Source organism: Formica exsecta, unplaced genomic scaffold (genome assembly GCF_003651465.1).
Source record: "Formica exsecta isolate Colony F162 unplaced genomic scaffold, ASM365146v1 scaffold125, whole genome shotgun sequence".
Lineage (NCBI taxonomy): Eukaryota > Metazoa > Arthropoda > Insecta > Hymenoptera > Formicidae > Formica > Formica exsecta.
Window position 1 is genome coordinate 73,481 of NW_021848584.1, and position 22,633 is coordinate 96,113.

Genomic DNA, 22,633 nt, shown 5'->3' on the forward strand with positions numbered 1-22,633 from the left:
TATTGTCACGATGTCTTGTAATGTCGCTTCAAAAACAGCTTTTTCAACAATGTTTCTTTTTTAGCACATATGTAGATATCTCATCTTTTTTAACTACGCAAATAAGATATTACAAACAGAGCTCTGATTATAAATATGCGTCCAGTTATTTGATCTTTTGTTCAATGGATACAATAATAGGTATATTTTATTGTAAAAAATTTACATTTATATCTTTGTAATAAAATAGCACTTAGGAGATTGCGTGTGTAAATACGCTATCCAATAATATAATATTTTATATTAAAAATCTGATCTCTCTTATTATAAATCTATTATAATCTTAAAGGAAAACTTATTTGACTTATGTATTATTCAATTTTTAAAAAATGTTGAAAATTCTGAAGAGATTAAATTCTTGAATACAGTCCCAACCCCGTAGGCATTCTTTATACTTTTTATATTATCTCTGCCATATGGTAATCTTAATCCATTTATTTCTTAAACTTATTAATCTTAACAGATATTATAGATTTTAAATTTCTTTAAATTTTATTTTATGCATAATTTGATTTAACACGCATAAATTTTATAAATTTTATTTAAAAAAAAAATATATATATATAGTAGTTTTAAATCATTTATAATGTGAATACTGGTACTAACTATAATGTTGTTCACATGAACTATATGTGATTAAAAATTAAATTTTAAAAGAAACAGATTTATAAGGAATGTCATAAACCTAATCAATTAAACGAAATTTATTTTGCACGTATTCTTTTTGATCCGCGCAAGTCATTGTTTGTCATTTGTAGTTAATGATCTGTCTTATGCAGATAAAAGATGAAATTTTGCTTGAAACAGGCCACTGCTCTTTGCGTCATGGAGAAGGCGGACATATCGATCGAAATGCATCTTGAGCCAGTAACGCAAGTTCTTTGTCAACTGAAAGAGAACTTAATCATTTGTTAATTGTCATTTTTTTCCCGCGTGACGTTCATTTTGTCTGTTTCTTTTCGCTAGAGATTAGTCTTTACTTATCTCGATTCAACATGTTTGCCGTTTGTTACGTAAAGCAATGATAAATTACTCTGATGGGAGGTCGAAACGTAACGATTCTATATGACGCGACAGTCGTGTATGTCAGTGTTTGCTCTACTTTCGCTAGGAATTCGTTTAACGTAACTTGGCATTGCGCCAGTCCCACTTTGATCGGATGGCACCGACTTTATAAAACAGCTTTTATATTCTAATAAAAATAACACAACAATTAATAAATTACCGTTTGTTCTTTGAATCTTTTGATACAAATTGTCTTTAAAACAGAAATTGACCAACAGCATTTTATACACAGTATTGAAAAATCGAAAGTGATCAAATCTTTTACTGCAGGTAATGCATATATTAATGTGATTCAATCGAAGCAACATGTAAAAATTGACTTGAAAACTATATTTGCGGGAAATATATAACAAAATCTAAAACAATAGCGAATTGCAAGAGAGAGAGAGAGAGAAAGAGAGGATATTTTCCTATTAAACAGACAATTAATAATCTTGAATCTCTGATCTATCCTTGTGCTAGAAATGCGAAATTTGTCCAACTCAAATAATCGGTGCTTTATAATAATAACAAGCACGGCTCTGTTTACAGCATGTTCTATATCATACTTGTGTTTGTGGTAGATATATAGAGATTTATTTACTTGCCTTGGTCGCGAGGGTAGTGGGATAGCGTAAATCGATCCTTATTGTGCGGCTTCGTCTTACAGGCAAGTAATCAGAAAGAATATATGTGCACTTCGGTTAATCGATCGATAAAAAGGACACTATCACACAAGATATCGAATACAGGAAATTCAATGCCGCTCGATGTCAATTATTTGGCTGCAGGTTGTGGTTTATCAGAATTATTTTTAAGAAAATCTTAGTGACGCTGTTCGCCACTTATTGTTGAACACATTTTATGCCGCTATATATTGTTAGCTTTGAGAAAGAAGATTATATATGCAAAGCTTATTTTAACTGGATTTCACGTTAAACTTTTATGCAATTTGTTTAACTAAATCTAAAAAATACTAAAATATATTGAGCAAGCTTTTATACAACGTAGAAGTAAATTATTAAATTTATTTATTTTGTTGCTGCAAGAGTTTAATCTCTAAAAATTAATATTTATATAGATTCTTTATATTATATACAATTCAGACATCTTCTGCACAATTTTAAGAAATAAATAAGTTACGTTTACAATCACATATTCTTATGAAACGTAATTCTTTAATAATATATGTACAGAAATACAAAAAAAATAAGCATATTTTCTTTGACTAAAAAATAAGTGAATATTATATATAAATATATAATGTAGAAAAATGAATATAATAGAAAAGATATAGAGAAGATTTTAGATTATCATTCGATAAAGTGGCAGCAAATCTAATTACGTATCGTTATGGTAAATTATTATCCTTGTATTTTTAAATCCGTATCCAATTTCTTTCTTCCAATAAGTTTATATTTAAAGCTACTGCAAATCCTTTCGATCAAGAGCCCGCACTTTATAAAGTTATATCGCAGTTAATTTAAACGCGAGAGCTTTTCGAGTTTTAAAGTTACAAAATATGAAAATAAAATCGAGTCTCGAGGATTATTGCATCATTTTTCCATTTAGGTGAGCGCTTTCAACGAGCCAGTTGAATATTCGTAACGCGAGATATCTCTGGAAATTCGAAAGTAGGATTTTAGGTTGATCCAGGATCAACAAGTTTTTTTGTTCTATAAATTTTATTACTAAAAGTGGAACAACTTCTCAATTTGAAATATATGTTTTTATGTGTTTAATTTACTATGACAGAAATGACTGCCGGAAATATAAAATATATGAATATCAGTCCAAATATAATTATCAAAATTTTCCTAGCCAGCGATTTATCTTTTGCGTTGAATATCTCTAGATAACGCAAGAGTGCTTAAAATAAAAAATAAAATGGAAAAATATTTTCTCTGTTTCGTATTTTTTAGTTCTATACTATAATATAATGATGCAATCATTTGTCACTTTAAAAATCACAATCTATATATGAGAAATAACATGAATCATCTCTTGTATTTCAAGAATGTAAATAAATAGTGTCTTTGATGCTTATTTCTTTGAATTTATTATTTCATTTCTTGTTATTACTTAAAATATTAAAATTATTTAAAATTTTACAAATTTAATATGTTCCAAATAAAATTGTAACTTTCGAAAAATTAATAGAATAACTTATATAAACAAGTAGAGTTGTGCAAATTAGAAACTTGCACATTGCTTCCTCATCATTTTATCTTACAATGCCTACAAATTTTATACACTACTTATTATGAATTTGTCATAATGTTTAGTGCATAAAATTTATCAGAAAACATTTTTTATTACTTTATACAAACTTATTTTCAAAAATTATTAAATTTTCCATTATTCAATGCATTCATACAATCACTGCTCCATAAGTTCAGAAGAAAAAATTTGAATTGCAAAATTTTTAATCACACATATTGTATAGAATATTATTCAGGTCTTATATAGATAGTCTCTAAAAGCTCACGCTTTATCGTTATTGCGATAGAGGAGGAAGAGAATAGCCGGACTTAACTCTGGCCGGAAACGACTGAGTGACGTGCCGGGAAACCTCTCGCACACGCAAATTAGCTGTGCTTGGAAATTCAAGTAGCATTACGATGGCGAATCACTACTGGTACCGTTGTTCTGACCAAAGCATTATTACTGAACGAAACGTCAAATAAAATATATAGTCATCTATCAAACTTTATCAGAAATAAAAGACTGCAAATTTTCTATTTTATATCTGCTTTTCGCATAAAAAAACATTTTTGTTAATTAAAATAAATTATAACATAATTAACATAACTAATAAGAACAACAATAACAGTAGACATACGAGTATTTTAAAGCTTAATCAAATTTTTTTATATTAAAAGCTAGATTAAAATGATAAATGCCTTCACAAAATCTAATATTTAAAATCCTTGCTAAAACTATATCGTTACACCATTTAATTTGGCGAACATTTTAGTATTAATTAAGTAATCTCTCTTTCTCTTTTTAGATTTTGGTATTCATTGACTCCATTAGAATTAACAACATACGCTCTAATTATATTTTTGTGCTTAAAATATTTATAGATTCAAGAGTAAATATGGAACGACGTATTGTATATTCAAAGTTTTTTAAGCATTTTATAAATGAAACGTTAGAACTCGTATATGCAAGTGAAAATATAGAATACGCTATTATACGTCGGTTGGTTGCAGTATCTTAGTTATTATGTTCGTGGAAATAATAGCATTTCGCTGTCAGTAAAGAATGATAAAATGTAGAACACTCTTGTGAATATGACAAAGGTCTGGTAAACTTTATAGCGCATGAATTGAAATAGCTCATAAACTAACATTTCTTTTATTTCCATGCATATAGAGAGAAAAAGTCGTATAAAAAGGAAAAACGAAATTTTTCATCAAAAACAAAGAGTAAAATACCACATAGAATGCTTTTTATATAAAAAAATTGCAATATATATATGTTCTGGTAAATAATAATTGTAATAATTCACACACACATACACCACGTGAATAAAAAAGGAGTATTTTCTTCTCAAATTATTATTTAAAGTAAATAAAAAATATTTTTAAAAATATGTGTATAATGCATACATTTAATTACACAATTTTTGTTTAATTGTATAAAAAAATAAAAGAAATATTATATAGTGAAAAATTTACATTACATTAATAAAATATCAGCTCTTATAACATAAAAAATATAATATCAAAAATTTTCAATTTTAAACAAACATTTACGAAATAAGTTTTTGCTTCGCGAACTTTAGACTCTACAACTCTCTTCGCTATTAAGTGCCAAGGATAATCGATCTTTTACTCCAAAATAGTTACATAAATGTCATGGTATTTCGCTTTTAGCTAGAAAATTTTATTCTTTGCAGTTCTAAAACGTCACAATAAAATTTCGTCCAATGATAATACCTGCTATTTATCTTTTGCAAAGTTTTGAACTAAGTTTTTAAAGAATGATGAAGATGACAAAGTTCGCTGATTTATTTAAATCATGGTACAAATTTTGCCCATAACTTTTGATCTTTTCCAGTATTTATATTTACTTTTCTTGTATACTTAACGCTATCGTGTGTTTATAATATTTTGTTCATATTGAATCAATATATGATTCCGAGAGTACGATATAAGACGGTTTATTTTTATTTGCAAGATAACTTTTTGACTTTTAGATAATACATGTATGAATTTGTCTCATTGTGACAGTTTATCTTTAGAAATACAAAAGAAAATACGTTTAATTTTTCGCAATGGGACTAGTTCTATCCATGCCATGTTGTATCGGAAGATATAATAATTACATTGTATCCTTAACAGGATACAATGAAAGGTATGTATTTTTTTTTTATTTTCGAATACAGCTGCTGGAAAAAATAATAATTTAAAACAAATTTTGTACGCGTCCGTTTAGATCTTATACCTACATTGCATTTCTAAACTCTATTTCGGCGTTTCATATTCTTTTACATCATATTTTTTGTCCCCTATTCAAACACTCTCGGTTAATAATATTTCTAATTCCTATTTGTCAAAGTTACTAGTTCGAGTTTTAGTAGTTTGAGGTAATGAAGGAATTCGAGATAGTGCTTCTTGCGAAATTATTATGTCCACATAAATGACACTGTGATCTATGATTGCAATATTATCACGAGGTATCTTGATTGCGATATCTTTTAAGCAAAGTTTTCTTCTTCGTTTTCTTTAAAATTGATAAATTTCGGTCTTGAGTGGGGCCAAAATATTATTATTTTTCGAGCAAAATTAATACATGCGGGCATGGAAAAATATCTATCCTAATGGTAACAAACTAGTTATGTGTGCTTCCACGTGACATTCTCATCTTGATTACAATCATTTATGTGTTATAAATTAATAAATTTGATTAGCTAATAAACAAAATGTAGATATTTGTGCCATCTCTTTTTTTCTCTCTTTCCGAATATTTAAAAAAAATTTACATATTTATATAAGCGTTTAATTTCCGCTATTATTGTGATAATCTTTTAGATCTCTATTACATTTCAAGTATTTTTAAAAGTCATATTATGCATTAAGTGTGTTATCTATTTTCGGATGGCATGGACAAATATACGCGATTTGTTTAGGTAAAATCGATATTGTCCAGACCACTGCATTATTGTTCATTATTCCGATGACTGATAATCAGTTCTCGAGATCTCTATCAATCAAAAGCCCCAAAGTGTTTTTCAATTGATTTCATGGCGCATTTGTGGCATTACATTTCCGTTTATTGATTGTCGACGCCAGTCATTGCGACGCCGTCTACGATACGCGCTATAAATCCGTGGAAATGGTATCTATCACTTTACATCCTATTCGCAGAAACAATCAAATGCTTTCCTCTATTGCCATTTTGTACCTAGCATTTATTACGAATAGAGATGGAAAATGAAAGGAAAACACAATCTCTTCACGTTCTTCAACGGTACAAATAATGATAAACATATGTAAGTGAAGAGAGAAGGGATTGTGTATAATTTGCTAAATTATAGACTATTTTAATTTTGTAATTATATTACATATTATTATACATATATTAAAATTATTTTAAAACTTTTCTATTCCAGCGATATAAATAGTGTACTTCATATAAAAAATAAATCTTAAAAAATAATAAAACTGAAGGAAATCTTGTCATTAAATACAAGCGCATGAGAATAATAATAAATCACACAACGCAGTAATGATTGGGAAGATAAGAAATCGCTGCATTAATTCAAGTGCCATTATACGAAAATACATGCGTGCAATCTGCCTCACAGGCAGCGATTAATAGATAAGGAATTTAATAATACGAACGCTGTGCAACGGGTCGCGTCATAAAGAGAGAGAAGAGAAAGAGAAAAAGAAAGAAAGAGAGCATGATCTACAAACGCATCTTCTATATATTCATCTTCAGATGAGTGTGATGTAATATGTATTGTCGCGTTTGCTCTGATTACATAGAATGAAAAGAATTTCGGATAACAGTACTAATGAACCCAAAGAACAGAAGCGTGACTCCTTGCAAAACGGTGGTGGCGTTTCTCTCAAAGAATCTTTTGCGCGTACAAAGAAGTCAAATAAGATTCTTGACATTTTATTGTTTTACTAAAATTAGATTAACGTCGTAAATCCTGTGGGATACAAGACGAAGTAGATCTTTTAAGCATTAAACGAGTTCACAACTAGTTAAACGTCGATGTAACTCCGTGGACGATTAAAGTTACCACTGCTATTATACGTTTAGAATAACGTGGGGATATTATTTACCCTCGGCTGATTTTAAATGCATTTGACTCGTATGTACTTTAAACTGATATAGAACTATTAATAGATTATCAGGAGATCCATTAACTGTCCTCGTTGACATCTCCTTGACTATTGCACAGCGTTTTAGGTTTTGCCCCGGTCGTTAATGTTAGCTAGCATTATGATATATGAAAACTTTATATGAATTTTATTATTAAAATATATTATATAGAATTGTTACATTGAGATTATATATATAGTTATTGTCTTTGATCTATAAAGTAAGTTGAGACAAAACAAATGTATCTATAGACTAAATTTCGGCATTCAGATTTCAATATTACAATTTATATATTGATTAACTGATATATATAATAACTATCTATAATAATATAGCTGATAACTAATTACACATATAATGATAAAACTTTCGTTTTATTGCAAAATTCAAATGTGCAGGATTGCTATGTAACTTGATAAACGTTATAAATCTTGTACTTTGAAGCTTCATCATAACATTGTTATTGCCAATTTATGAATAAATTGCATGTACAGTGATGAGATAGCTTCAAGTAGCGTTTAAATCTTGAACCAAGGATATGCTTTTTAACTAGTTTTGCCAGCCGAGCAAACACACTTCCACTAATTTTCCGAGTTACCGTATCAGAAGTTTAATTAACTCATATCTAACGAAGTTAATTGACGTAATAAGTATCTGCGCACATAGTTAAAGCATGTGAAAACGACTGACGAGAGGAATTTTAAGAGTCTGTTTAATAATTTATTTCGATTGCTGAGAATATGACGCATAAATCGATAAAAAAGTCACGTTTAACATTTTGATTGACGTTTCGCATAAAGAAACTAATTTTGCGTAATATTCCACGAAGACACCGCGTGCTCATTCAAGAGAATGTATCTGTCTTGACGTAACGCAAGTTGTAACAGACAATCATGGCAAAATAAAAAATTAGCAAACTTTGTACGATCAACTTTTTAATTTAACTCTCCCGAATAAATAAGTAATATTGCCAATCGTGCTCCGTAAAAGTGATATAATTTTATACGTTATTTTATTACAAAAATAATTATTAAATGTAATAGAAAAAACTTAATTAAAATATTTTAAAAGCGTTTGCAGAAAAAGATTTTTAAACATTTTTTTTTGAGGCTAAAATAATTACTATATTAAGAGAAGCAAGGTTAACATGCGACACATTCCAGCTTTTTTTGCAACGCAACGCAATTATTGGCACGAAAACAAATATATCGTCTTGAATTAACCTTCGTAATTCTTATTCATCGGCGAAATTGGAGACGCGGTCGCGTTGGTCAAGAACACTTAATAGTCTGCAGTCAACAAAACATTATTATTTTATCTATTTGTTTGTTTTTATCTATTATTTTTTTCTGGAATGACACAATGAAAGCTGACTTATCAATAAATAATTCTGTATGCGATCTATTATATAAAATGGTAATAATAATCTTAGCAATAACTTGGGTGAGTGCTAACTGCTACAAGCTGCTCGCTTTGCATCGTAAATCGTTTAGGAACCAGATGTAAGTTTCGAAAACATATAAAATGAGCGTTAGAGTTCGATGAAATTATTGTTTAGTGTAAAAGTTCAAATATTCACTTATTATTAAAAAGTATTATTTTCTATCTACACATATTTGAAAAGATAAAAACAGTTGTGGAAAAATTGCTACACACGTTTGAGTCTATAGCAGTAATTATGTTACTGCGCACATTTTTCACTAATGAACTTCTTGTAAATAAAACTGTAGAAAAGAAACATTTTCTATACAACACGAGTCGCAGTACACTCACGTACTGATCTATAATTGTATTAAAATTATAGTATCATGCGATAACGATGTAACAGAAAAAAAACTTCACGCATTATTTAAAAAACAAATCAAGAATTATTTGATACAAAACTGCTATTATAACGGGTATAGAATCTAAAAATGCTGCATTTGTAAGTAGATATATATACATTTTATCTATTAATATATATTAATATATATTATATATAGAAGTAGAGCCTGAATTATTTAGTTTTTTCAACAGTCAAGGATATTCATCTTGAAAATAGAAGAAAAGATGAGGTATATAATAATATAAATTTAACTAGTCAGTTATATCTTTATATAATATAAAAAGAAAGCTTGCCAGCGTCAAATTTCCTCGGAAATTTTAGATTGTCCCAGTCATCATCAATTGGAGTTCACGTCAGAAATATCGGATCGTTTTTCATCTTTTTGGTCACGATGCCAATAATTAAATGATTTCTTTTTATGCGCAGCACGATGCCTTCCGATAGCATGGATGATATTGAGCTGAAGAACATTCAATTGCAATTTCCGGCATTGAGATATCTCTCTAGAGATGACGGCTCTGTGCGGGAAGAAAGGGTGGAGACCGACAAAGGAAGTTTGCTGATAGCGGTGCAAGGAAATCGAGCAAAACCAGCTATCCTCACTTATCACGATCTAGGCCTTAACTGTGAGCAATTTATAATTAAAATGTTTAAAATAATAATGAGCAATGCAATGTTTTAATCCTAGTTATAATACATTTCTTTAAATTAACTATTATTATTACAATACTCTCTCCAAAGTATATGTATAATATATTAATATGTATTTAATATATTTTTAATATATGAAAATTATTTTTTCAGACATTTCGAGCTTCCAGGCATTCTTCAATTACATCGATATGCGTGTTTTACTCGAAAACTTTTGCGTATATCACGTGAACGCACCCGGACAAGAGGAAGGCGCGCCGACGCTACCCGAAGAGTAAGTTGATTTTTCAAATAATGAACACGAGAAAAATTAGTTACTTTACCGATTTCTCAAAGCGAAGCATTCTACAATAGACTTGTACAATTTGCGCCGCGATATCGGTAGTCTTATACACGCAAATGCACGTACACACACACAAAGATTCTTAGCTTTCGTCAAACAACAATTAAAGTAAGGATTTTTTTTTGCTTTATTAAAGAGTACGTTTTAATTAAATTAATAATTAAGGAACTTTCGATGCATATTTGTATGTCTCTAATTAAGCCTCGATCTCTTTTAAATATAGATATACGCGCATGTCGTTTTAATTAACGAGTCAATTTAATTAACAAAAATCATTGATGCAATTAATATCTCAATCAATCTCATCATCAGTCCAATTCTATTGACAGCTTGTTTACTCGTACTAGAACTCCACAAATATATACAATTTGATAAAAAGAAGTAGTTCTAATATTTTACATATTTTTTCATTATATAAATGTTTATACTTTATCGTAATATCGATAACTCTGTATTTATACGAGTTTAAACTTATCGATTGTTACATATATATCTTTTAGGAGTAAATGATAATTTATAAAAGTAGACCGTGGGTAACTTAACATCACTGGATTAAGAAATTATCTTTTTTGAATACAGTTGATTATATTGATCTTAAGTAATCGAGGCTTATATCTAAAGAAACATACACTTAACTAAGCATTGAGTTATAAAATAATTTAAACCGCAATGCAGATTTGCATGCGAAAGTTTTATCTATTGGTTTTGTTTGCGTGCCAAATCTCTTTGAAGGATGTATCAGCTTTATATATCGATATATTCTATTTGTTTATATAACATTGATTTGTCTCAAAAAAACAACAATTATTGATTAATAATGTATGTTATATTATTAATATAATATTATAACATTATTAATCAATTTTTATTTATATATCGTTATGATAAGTATCACGGCTGAATTTACATTATTCGCTGGATTTGCAAAAATACATATTATCAATAACGTAAAATCTATATTACATGATAAATATTTTTTAAGAATTGTTTAAATATTTATTGTTTGAAATTCCATTTAATGTAATTTATCATGATATTATGTTGATGGCAGTAATTTTCGTGAACGCAATGTTATAATAAAAATATGTATTTTTATAATGTCTGCACATTTACAGAAACATTAATAGATTTAGGAGTTTTAATTCTTGGTTTATTTATAACTCCTAACGAGCAACAAATATAACGAAGGAAGTATATTTAAATAGCGTAAAGATTTGTCAATATTCATTAATTTATTCAATATTTTCAACCACGTCTTTTCGCGAAAGTTAAATTTGCAATTTAAATAGTTATTTCGCATACTCTGTTTAGGCGTTATATAATCATTATCAAAGTGAAACATCGTGAATAATTTCTGAAAACAGAATTCTTTATATACATTTCAGTTACACTTATCCGTCCATGGAAGAGCTTGCCGAACAGCTGCTCTTCATTCTCGGCCATTTTGGCATAAAATCCGTAATTGGTTTCGGGGTCGGTGCCGGCGCCAATATTCTGGCAAGATTTGCACTCGCCCATCCGGAGAAAGTAAATGCACTGTGCCTGATAAACTGCGTATCCACACAGGCAGGATGGATCGAATGGGGTTATCAAAAATTGAACGTGCGCCACTTGAGATCGCAGGGCATGACGCAAGGTGTTCTCGATTATCTGATGTGGCATCATTTCGGCAGGGTAAGAATATGATATTTTAAACTTAAATTTGCAACGATTCTAGATTACGGTTTAGTAGTAAGCAATATAACAATTGTAACAATACGATTATGAAAGATTTACTAAAATTATAATTTTATAATGTTAAAATAATTTCATATAAAGTTAATGTTAAATCTATCAAAGCAAGTAAGTTTTTAATAAATTGATTTATCGTAAATTTAAACAGCAACATACTGTTAATATTGACAATCACTTATAAATTTGTAATCGCGGTTCTCACTATATTTGTATATGTCTAATATAAAACAATGAGTAAAAATTGTTACACATTTTTTAAAATTGTTATATATATAAATTTTTTTTTAAATTTAATTTGTACTACACATTTATATCATTATAAAATATTTTGTCACATTAAATATTCAGCTTTAATTAATATTTGATTACGCGGATAATATAAACATCTTTCATATAAACTCTCTTCCAACCTCTTTTATAAGAGTTAATTGTGTTCCGGGCAAGATTATACTCTATGGAACTAATAAACCGCCAGGTTCTTATGAGGCGCAAAATAATGTCAACTCAGTTAGCGTTCAAGCGCGAGCGCAAGATGAATTATCGACGACGAAGCTTAAGCTTCCAAAGGCTCGATCTCCATGGAAACTAGAGATTAAACTGACAGTTTTGCTATCACTATTATACAACGTGAGAAGATTATTACGTTCATAGACGACCTCCAACCTTTGAAGAAGCAAATATAAAAATAATAAAATATATTGACTTTTTTGCAAGAAATACGTTTACAGCATATGTAACCAGCAGAATGTGTTTCTTAATTATGCTTAAATTTTTCAATAATTAAGAATAAAAAGATAATGATTAAATAAAAATTAAAATAATATAAAATACAAGTTTTTTGATAATATTATTAACTAATTTGCGAGAAAGAAATGCACTTTTTATGTAACTCGGATAATAATTATGTCTACATCATTTTACATAAGTCAATTATTTCACTATAAACATGTCATATTTTTAACACATTATTATAAGAAAAATAAAAAACGGCTTCCAGCGCGTAATGCATGAGATTTAAACTTGGAAGGTTAATAAAGTGATTTTACATTAGCGGGTCGAAACGTTATGAAACTTGGCCAACATTATTCGAAGGCACAAGAAAACATAATTTTCAAACAAAGCTGGCTGGACGTCGCGCTCCTTCCTGGCTTTGCCCTATCATTTTGTTCCATTGCTTTCCCTCCCATCCGACACTAATGATAGGTTTTGTCGGTTGTTTTTACCACACTGTACTGCTTCGCGAAAAAACCGGATCGTGAGTGCACAATGCATTTTTCGATCCACTGAGACTTCGAAATCCTTTGGTCAGCAGATGTAATATGGCATGTAAAAAGATGGGTTACTTTGATTACAAACTCGCGTGCAATCGCAAAATTAATGTAATGTCGGCTGATGACATTATGATAAAAAAATTTCACCTATGTCATTATACCTATGTCATAATAATGATTTCATATATTATCAACAAATTTGCGCCACGTGTAATATCAATGCGGTTTATTTTATAGAGCAAAAATATCTCGGATTTTTGCTGTCCACATACAAGCAATTAACCGTCTATATAAAATCAGTAAAAAATTCAAATGACAATAAACTTAAAATATACGAGAGAAACCAAGTTTTTAAAAGACGAATTGGTATTTATAAACAATTTTCTTACTGTAATTAAACAGATAATTATTTGTAATAATTTGTTTGTGATTTAAGAGGAAAGAAACTTTTACAAAAATGAATTTCTTTACGTATCGATTATTTTTATAGTTGTAATATATCTTACAGAAAGATAATATATATGATATGAATTCAAGAATATTATAACTTGAATTTATTTTTTGTGTGACATATAACTACACATAAATCATAATAATGATAAAAATCAAATTTTTAATGCTAGTCATATTATAGATTAAATAACATTACTTTGAAAAATCTGCAATATATTAAAACCGATATAATTTTACAGGGGACCGAAGAGCGGAATCATGATTTGGTTCAAGTGTATAAGAACTACTTTGAGCGTCGCGTGAACCCAACGAATCTCGCATTATTTATCGACAGTTACGTTCGTCGCACGGATCTGAATATAACGAGAGAGTTAGATCCAACGCGCAAGAAGGAGGGATTGACGCTTAGTGTACCGGTGATGAATATCACGGGTGCTCTAAGCCCTCACGTCGACGACACCGTAACGTTAAATGGGCGTTTGGATCCAACAAATAGCTCCTGGATGAAGGTAAGCTTTTTCATTAAGCAATGTGTCATTAAACGCATGAAAAGAGATATGTGTATTTTATAGATTAAATCATCTAATACACAAAAGCGAGATTTGTGATAAGTAAATGTTTAGTATACGCGAGGGGCATGTAAGCATTTGTGTAATTATTGTCTAACACGCGATAAACGACTTTTATTAAATTTGAATGAATTCCACAAGTACGTCGTATAATTATGAATGATGAACTCCAGAATTTAATAACAAAAGAGACTTTTGCAACTCAGATTAATCTTTATTCATTTTGCGAATGACAAGTAATAGATTATATCATGTCTTTTAGATATCAGATTGCGGTATGGTACTGGAAGAACAGCCGGGTAAAGTCAGCGAGGCATTCCGACTGTTTCTTCAGGGCGAAGGATATGGTAAGTGAGCGTTTTCGCGCGAACTACATTTTCGAAATTAATCATCAAACTAGCAATCGACAATTTCCATTGATCTTTATTGATATAAACAATTCGCGCACGCGTCGTCGAGTTTCATAAGAAAATATCTCGTGATCGCTTGCAAGCGGAAGTGTGAAACGCGTCGGTAATTACTGCCAACCAGCTACAATATTTGTGTCAGTAAATGACGCAAGATATTTCAGTAGAAATGAATATAGAAAGTATATTTTTGCGTAATCAATGAGATATAGACGTAATATGGGACAGAAAAAAAAAAGGAATTGCGGCCAATTTGTTGACAAATGATTGTAAATAATAATGCTCGAAAAAAGGACAAACTTTCAAGGCTTTGCAGGTGGTCACGTCATCTTTCGCATAACTAAATGTCGAAATGGAAAAATGAGAAATTTTGATTGTGCGATCATTTCGAACATTAAGTTCACTCCTATCGACTGCTGCATTCTGTCACTATCCATTAAAGAAATTTGGCCTATATTGCAAATACTTTATATACTAAAATATTCTTTAGATAGGTGTGCTCTTGGGCCGACTACACTTTCTTTCAATAATAGATACTGTATGAATAATCTAAATGTCAGATATTCCTATTGATAACATATTATAAATTATGATCTGGTTTTATTTGAATATCAAATTCAAACAATAAAATTATGTTTATAAATTAATTAAATTGTTTGAATAATTTAATTTTTAAAAATACTAGGAAAAATTAATTTTTTTTGTGCATTTGCATAATATCTAAATGCATGTTTTTTTCGAGTAAACATTTTAAATCGAAACTTTATAAAATAGTTGCTGTTAAATAAACGTTTTAGAATTTTCAGATTTCAAGTTTTTTTATAACAATATTGCACACACATGTGTTAAGTTATAGAAAGTACCTTCTGCTATAGAATACACATAATATATACTGTGCTTATATATTTATATAAATATAAAAATCGTATACTTACGTAATTTATATATTTTCGTAATTTAACGATTAAATAATGTTCTTTTCGATTGAATCAGGTCTATCATTTCGTTTAGCTTTTTAATCACAAAAACACTATAGAACCAATCACAGAACACTGCTTTCTCACAACTCGATACAGATAAAATATGTATTTTAAGATCTGGTTATATAATTTTGCAATTAATTCTATGTCATATCTTTGCTTTTAAGTTTCTTTAACTGTGATCAGTACAAAGTTAAAGTAATTTATATGGCGAATAATTACAAATGAATAATTCAAGTTGTCGCGTTGAACAAATCTGTTGTTTCTATCATCGTCATCATTGTTAACTATTGTTATTGCAAATCGTCGCTATTATACAAGTAGAATTTCCATGTTGTACAAGTGGCGTAATATTTACGTAATTGAATTGTGGTGTAACAGGGTCTTGAGATACTGTGTGTTCTCAATTATCAAACTACTAATCCATGATAAACTTGATAAATAAACCGCTTTATCTCCGTGCTAAAAAACGAATAGTGGAAGCTACCTGATTACACCGAGGTTCAAATACGTGTTCGAACATGTACCTCTATTCGTTGAAAAGCCACTGGCTCGACTTGATAAATAAAAAATAAAAAAGAGTTGCACTAAATTCGTCTCTGAATTTCGCTAACATACTCTTAAACTATTAGAAAAAAAGAAATAAGGCAAAATAAGAAAGAAAGAAAAAGTATTATACATGTTCATCGACTTGCGCCTTTATTTCCCACGCGTCTCGGATCGATCGAGTGGTATGTATATATTACAACAATTTCTCTCGCTGAATAGTAGCGTGATTAGTTTCGGCTTATTTGTTATTTCCTTTTTTTGTTTTTTTTTCGGATAATTTTAAATGCTAAGGTCTCCGTTTAAGGAATACGCTTATAGAATAAGATGAAATCGCATTAATAATTAAAATTAATAAGCATTCTTCATTTGATTTAGTTATTATCTAAAAACGACTCAGATTTATTTTATGTACTAGCAAATATTTTTAATCTAAAATTATATAAAATTAGAAACCATTTACAAGATAACAAAAATATAAAATTGTTTAGGCTATTAAATGCTTCTCAAAAATTGATTAAAGCGAGAAAATAAATTTATTTGTTAGTTGAATTATTTGCGAATTACGAAAATTATAATCGTCAATTTTATTCGACATCAATATTTAAATCTGAGTCGAGAGACAATAAACATTATAAATTAATTTTTGCATTTTACAACAAACATAGTTTTGCAGCAATATTTTAAGTAAATTGATTGTTGCACTGTTATTTTTTGCTGTATTCCACTCGTCATTTTATTAAAAAACAAATGGTCTATCAATGTTGCGCACAAAAAATGCTTTAAAAGTAGCGATTACGAATTCAGTGCGCCATGTAACGATGTTACAACTCAACGTCGTTCACAATTTTTAAAGAGAATTTGTTTTCTTTATACGTTTTAGTGGTGAGATCCCCGCGGAAGCCCGTGAAGCCGACAACACCCGAAGGTAATTGTAATTAGGAATTGAAGGCCGCAAGGAGAGTCGAGCGCGCAGTTGGTCAATTAGGCCACGTCTATATGTTAAGTAAGTCGGAATTTAAACTTTTTTCGGAAGGTATGAGAGATACTAACTGAGAAAATGATACATCCTGGGCTACCTCGTACCCCGGAGATTCTCGCGCGCGCGCGCCGAGAAAGACTAACTTCAACTATAACCACTTTAATAATTCTCCTAACATTTCACTGATCTTGCCGATGTTGGCAATGACAAGAATGAAGAGAATTATAACAATCGCCTTGTTAAATTTTTGCGTATATATTGATATATATATGTTATTTTATTCCTATACTTATTTCGCATCTCTATACGACTTTTTGTACTTATTTTGTTTTATGTAAACATTTACATACGTTTTTTAAATGATTTAAAAATAATTTCAGACGAAAAGATTTAAATGCACAAAGAATATTTTCAATGCCCGGTGAAATAATTTATACTGAATCGGTCTTATCAACTGAGTTCTTCTGTTTTTATAGTCCTCGATAGTCGGTAGCAACGTACTATACGATTTACAATATTAACAGGGACCTACCTGTTGCGCTACATTCTGTGATACAGGTGATCCAAATTAAAGTATTCACTTTACATAAATAAAGAAAAAGAAGAAGAGACCAACTCATTTATTACAACAGCACACATTCATATTAGAGCTTTTTTTTTTGTAAATTTGTTTTTCTAAAACAACCGAAAGGCAAAACGAAGCAATCTCGCACCTGGGCAATATAGAATAGTAAACAATTCATGCCAATTCACAACGTCTCGCTATGCGCACACAACAGTCTACCAACAGTACATCTGATTTTCCTTTTTTATTTTGCATGTACGCTTCCTTTTATTTATATCCTTCGTTCGGCGATTTTCTATGTGACAAAATTTGAGCGAACGAACGGAATTATATGCGCGTTACAACCTCTTCAAGGCGAAATTAATAATGACAATACAAAGTCGAGGATATTATCTTTCTCTTATTTTCTTTTACAGTGGCCCCGCTGTCGCCGTTAAAAATGGCCGATTACCGACTGGCTTCGTTAGAAGGATTGAATCACATTTGCAGCAAGAAGATCGACTGGCCTACCGCGACCATACACATCACGGAGAATCCGATATCGGAGGCAGTCGTCTGTTAAATGTTAATCGCTGAATTTCATCATTATCATGATTTTCGTTACGTAAATAATCAGAGGATAATGCAACTCGATTGATATCGACAACTTAGAAAGGTTTCGTCGGGCAACGATCCTTCGCGGTACTAATCGTTGATTTCTTTTTTCGGAGCTTACGTCGGCACGACATTTATTTTAATCGCGATTTGCGCTAGATCGATCATACGCATTCGTAATAAATGTTTAATTCTAAATAATTATAAGTTAAAAGCTTTAACAAAGGGATTTACTATATTTAAGAGACATTCAGATGTTTTATCAATATTATATTTGTGCGATGTTGCTAAGAGTATCGATTTATTAAGGATAAATAAGAAAATAATGTTATTTCGAGGTTGTACGATTAGACATACGTTGAATTTTATTATTTTTTTTTTTTTAATTTAATGAACGCTGCAGAGCAACTTCTTACAGCATCGTTCACTTTTTGTCATGTAAAATTATGTTTTGTAATTGTTTTAACGGATTCATAATTAATTGTTTATTTCAATGTTTTTTTAAAGAGAAATTAAACGGATCAACTACATCAAAAGTTAACAATCCTAATACATTTCGAGAATCATGAATCTGACATTGCGTATAACATACTTTAAGCATTTTTAAATATAAAATTAATAATTAATTTGTAAGTTTAAGTAAAAATTTGTCCTGTAAAATTAAAATTTTTATTTTCATAAATTTTTGTGTCAAATTCATGAATCTCGAGATGTATTAGATTTATTAATTTTTGACGTAACTGATCCGTCCAGTTTCTTCCTCAAATGACGAGAAGATATTTTTAAAAGTTTTAAAGAACATTTTTTCCTTCTTCTCTATAAATATTTTAATATTTTAATACTATTGCCCAAATTTTAAAAATTGTTCAACATTTCGAAATATATTTCTATATACATGAGTATACGTTAACACAAACAGAATCGCGATTACAACTTTCCAAAAACGTAAATTGAATACATAACTAAATACAGCGACAAAAAGTTTATTAGAAGCATTAAAAAATGAGATCTTTTTCTTGATCTAAGATGCGAAAAAAAACTCGCATATAAGCATTATAATTTTGAAGAAAACGATTTACTACGTAAATTCTGAATAAATATCGAAAAAGTATTAAAAAACGTCACAAAATATCGAACATGTGTGACAGCAAGACATTATAGAGAAATGTGCACTTTCGCTTTTCATGTTTATGACAAGAGAAAATCATATTAAGTGTAACAAACTGGCAGCAACTTTTTTTAACAAGTTGCGGATAGCTTCTTAATGAAATAACGTCGAATAAATTCCGTCTATACCTGCTGCGCAGTATGTAATGTTACAGAATATCCGCATATTGCGGATTAAATTAATAGAAATACAAATCTACTCTGCATATATTAAAAGCCAATTCGCGAAACATAGTCTTGTTTGCTTATAATATGTAAAAGTAAAGATAAAACTACTTTTTGTTATATTTTGAGAAAAACATTTAAGTAGCTTATACGCTTTTTCTACTCAATATGATTCGTAATCATAAAGAATCAACCAATCTTGAAATTTATAATTACAATATTATTTCGTTATTTTATACACAAATAAATTTAATCACGATTATTTAAAATTTTGAAATATAACAAGGATCTCTCTCTCTCAAATGGATAATAAATATACAGAATCAATATAATCGATTATGGGATTGGTATTACAAGACAGGTCAGATATTCTCGATAAAATTGCTTATATGTTCTCCCTTTTCTGAATTTAATATATACAATATACAGAAATCGATGGAGTTTAAATTAAAAAGTCGACTTTCAGCAATCTTTCAATAAAATATGGCAGCTTTGTCATATGAGATTCAATTTCTCTACTGCGGATATTATCTTTAAAAAAAATATACATATACATGTATATCAGATAAATTTACACAATCCCTGTCTTCTTAAACTGGATGAGATATTGTTCTTTTATTTGCGTTTACGCACCGTTTGCATTTTTTTTTTTATAATAAAAAAAGAGACTGCCTATATGAGGAAGAGAGAACGCATATGTATGAATGCATATATTTAAAAGTGGCGTAAAAAGAGAGGGAAATACGTAATTAATTGTAATAAGAAGTAAGAAAGCGTCAAGCTCGGTATCTTTATCGAGCTTACTTAAGCCTGTAGCGTGATATATTAAGACGTGCCTGCTATAAGATGCCGTACGCAATTTTCGAAAATTTGATCGTATTTAATTTTCTATATATATGATTCTAACGCATCTCCCAAAATTCTCTACTTTTCGCGCGTCTTTTCTCAAAGCATCGCGTTCACGATGCGAAAATCGGCATCATCAGATCTTTTTTTAACTCAACTCTTTAATGATTAATTTAATTAAGAATAATCAACAAACTCTATCAAGTATATTTTTAATCGAGAAAGGAAAATAAATAATCAGAAATTTGATGATAAAATAATGTTAAATTAAATCTGTTTTTATATACAACATTACGTCAAACAGATTCTCTATGAAACAGCGAGTTACAAATCCTTTTTCTTATTTTGCGGCAAGTAATATATAATACGATAAAAAAAAATGCGCGAGAACGACGAAGGAAGTCAAATCAGCGAACATCTCGAGGGGCAGAAGATCTAATCGTTTCATATAAAAGAGAATTTATAAAAATATATAATAGGAATTATATATATCTACACACACATACACACACGTCGCGTTATTTAGATTGCAAATTGAGGCAATGATAGTCGAGAGCATAGGATTAGAATTGCGGAGCTCGATATAAGATAATTGAGGGAACGCACGCATTAAACGTTGCTAATGCGGTTGCTATATGGATATATAATGTAGCTTTAAAGAACACTCCGCCGTTAATCCCTTCATTTCCACATAGAGAAATTTCCCTACGGACACGTGGCACGAATTATCTCGATGCTCAAGACAACGAATTTGTTGAATCTCTGTACATCGACTGTATTGTTGAATTTAATTAGACATATCGGCCGAGTCCGCAATAAGCAATATCATCAAATTGTTCGTCAACTGATCGACCCTAATTTACGATTTTAATCCTCGTATTTGTCGAAATTACTCGTGAGACACGCGCATATCAATACGGTAAATTTTTAAACAATTTTTTAACGACGAAAAGATCTATTCGGATTTGTATCTGCATTTTAATTGGCGCATCAACGACAAAAAAAAATATCCAGCATGATCGAGAGAGCAGATAGATTTTCAACATCCATTTCTACCTCGCGCGAAGGTAACACGGTTTTCCTTCGCCGCATAACGCGCAAAGTTCATTCTCGAATGAAATTTCTAATTTTCCACGCGGTATCGCGCAACAGATTGTAGCGAGGTGTATTAATCTCACTCAGCATAAATAAGACATAATACAGTAAGCGAAATAAAATTAGTTCTGGAGCTTGATTAACATATAAATATATATAAATATATTATACAAAAGTTAAATGAGACACGTGCGCACCGAATATGCATCTTGTTATTTATAATAAACGAAAAGAAAAAATAATAAAATTGTTTAACAACTTCTTTCCTTTTATTCCACCTACCTCGATAAAAAGCATTTTATATAAATAATAAGAATTATCAAATGCATAAAGTATCTTACATTTTTTTAATCAATGAAAAATTATGATGTCAAATTTGTGATACATCTTTTTATACTTTTCAAAATTTATAGTAATCAAACAACGCGTGCTAAATATTTATTTCAATATTATAAAGCTTTGAAATTCCATACACACATCTTGAATTTTTAGATTATTTTAAATTAATTTATTTATTTCGAATTTATTTTAAATCAATATTGAAATAAAAAATTTAATATATAAATATTAGAAAAAAGTAGAATATAAGTAAAATAAGATAAAAATTAAGTAATTGCGAAAATTAATTAAAAATGTAAGCTCACTTTTAAATTATACACATGTGAGAGGGATACGAGGAAGAGAGAGGATTATACTAAGAAATCATTTTTATTATATACTGTTTTTATTCGCACTCGGATCTAGCCATCTGTATGTGTCGAGCATCGCGCGGCTGCTGTTTATAAACAATAAACAGCAAAATACAACCGATCGATATCCGTCCTCGGCAGATATCATAATAAAAAGTAAATACATAAACATGCATGATCATAACGGATATCTTGTCACGCCGAAAAAATCCACTAACATACAAAATATTTTGAACAAAAATTAATTATATATATTAGGTCTACCGGAAAGTTCTGTCCGTTTTTGGAATAAAACAAAATACAAATTTTTATTACCGTCAATA

General features: G+C 29.7%; 1 protein-coding gene across 9 annotated transcripts in view; it reads left to right on the top strand.

Annotated features, from left to right (window-relative positions):
• The window catches only part of LOC115245675 (protein NDRG3), a 37,300-nt gene extending 15,420 nt beyond the window's left edge, over positions 1-21,880 (top strand). For 7 of the 9 annotated variants that reach the window (XM_029824096.1, XM_029824100.1, XM_029824098.1 and 4 more), the window contains 7 exons: positions 9,680-9,879; positions 10,058-10,178; positions 11,633-11,921; positions 13,945-14,214; positions 14,537-14,621; positions 17,091-17,135; positions 18,171-21,880. In XM_029824096.1, the coding sequence (XP_029679956.1) occupies positions 9,680-9,879; positions 10,058-10,178; positions 11,633-11,921; positions 13,945-14,214; positions 14,537-14,621; positions 17,091-17,135; positions 18,171-18,316 (1,156 nt within the window). In that variant the 3' untranslated portion in view covers positions 18,317-21,880. Of the gene's footprint in view, positions 1-9,679; positions 9,880-10,057; positions 10,179-11,632; positions 11,922-13,944; positions 14,215-14,536; positions 14,622-17,090; positions 17,214-18,170 lie in introns of all 9 variants that reach the window. The other 2 variants (XR_003885581.1, XM_029824097.1) reach the window with 2 other exon arrangements.
• The last annotated feature ends 753 nt before the right edge of the window (positions 21,881-22,633 follow it).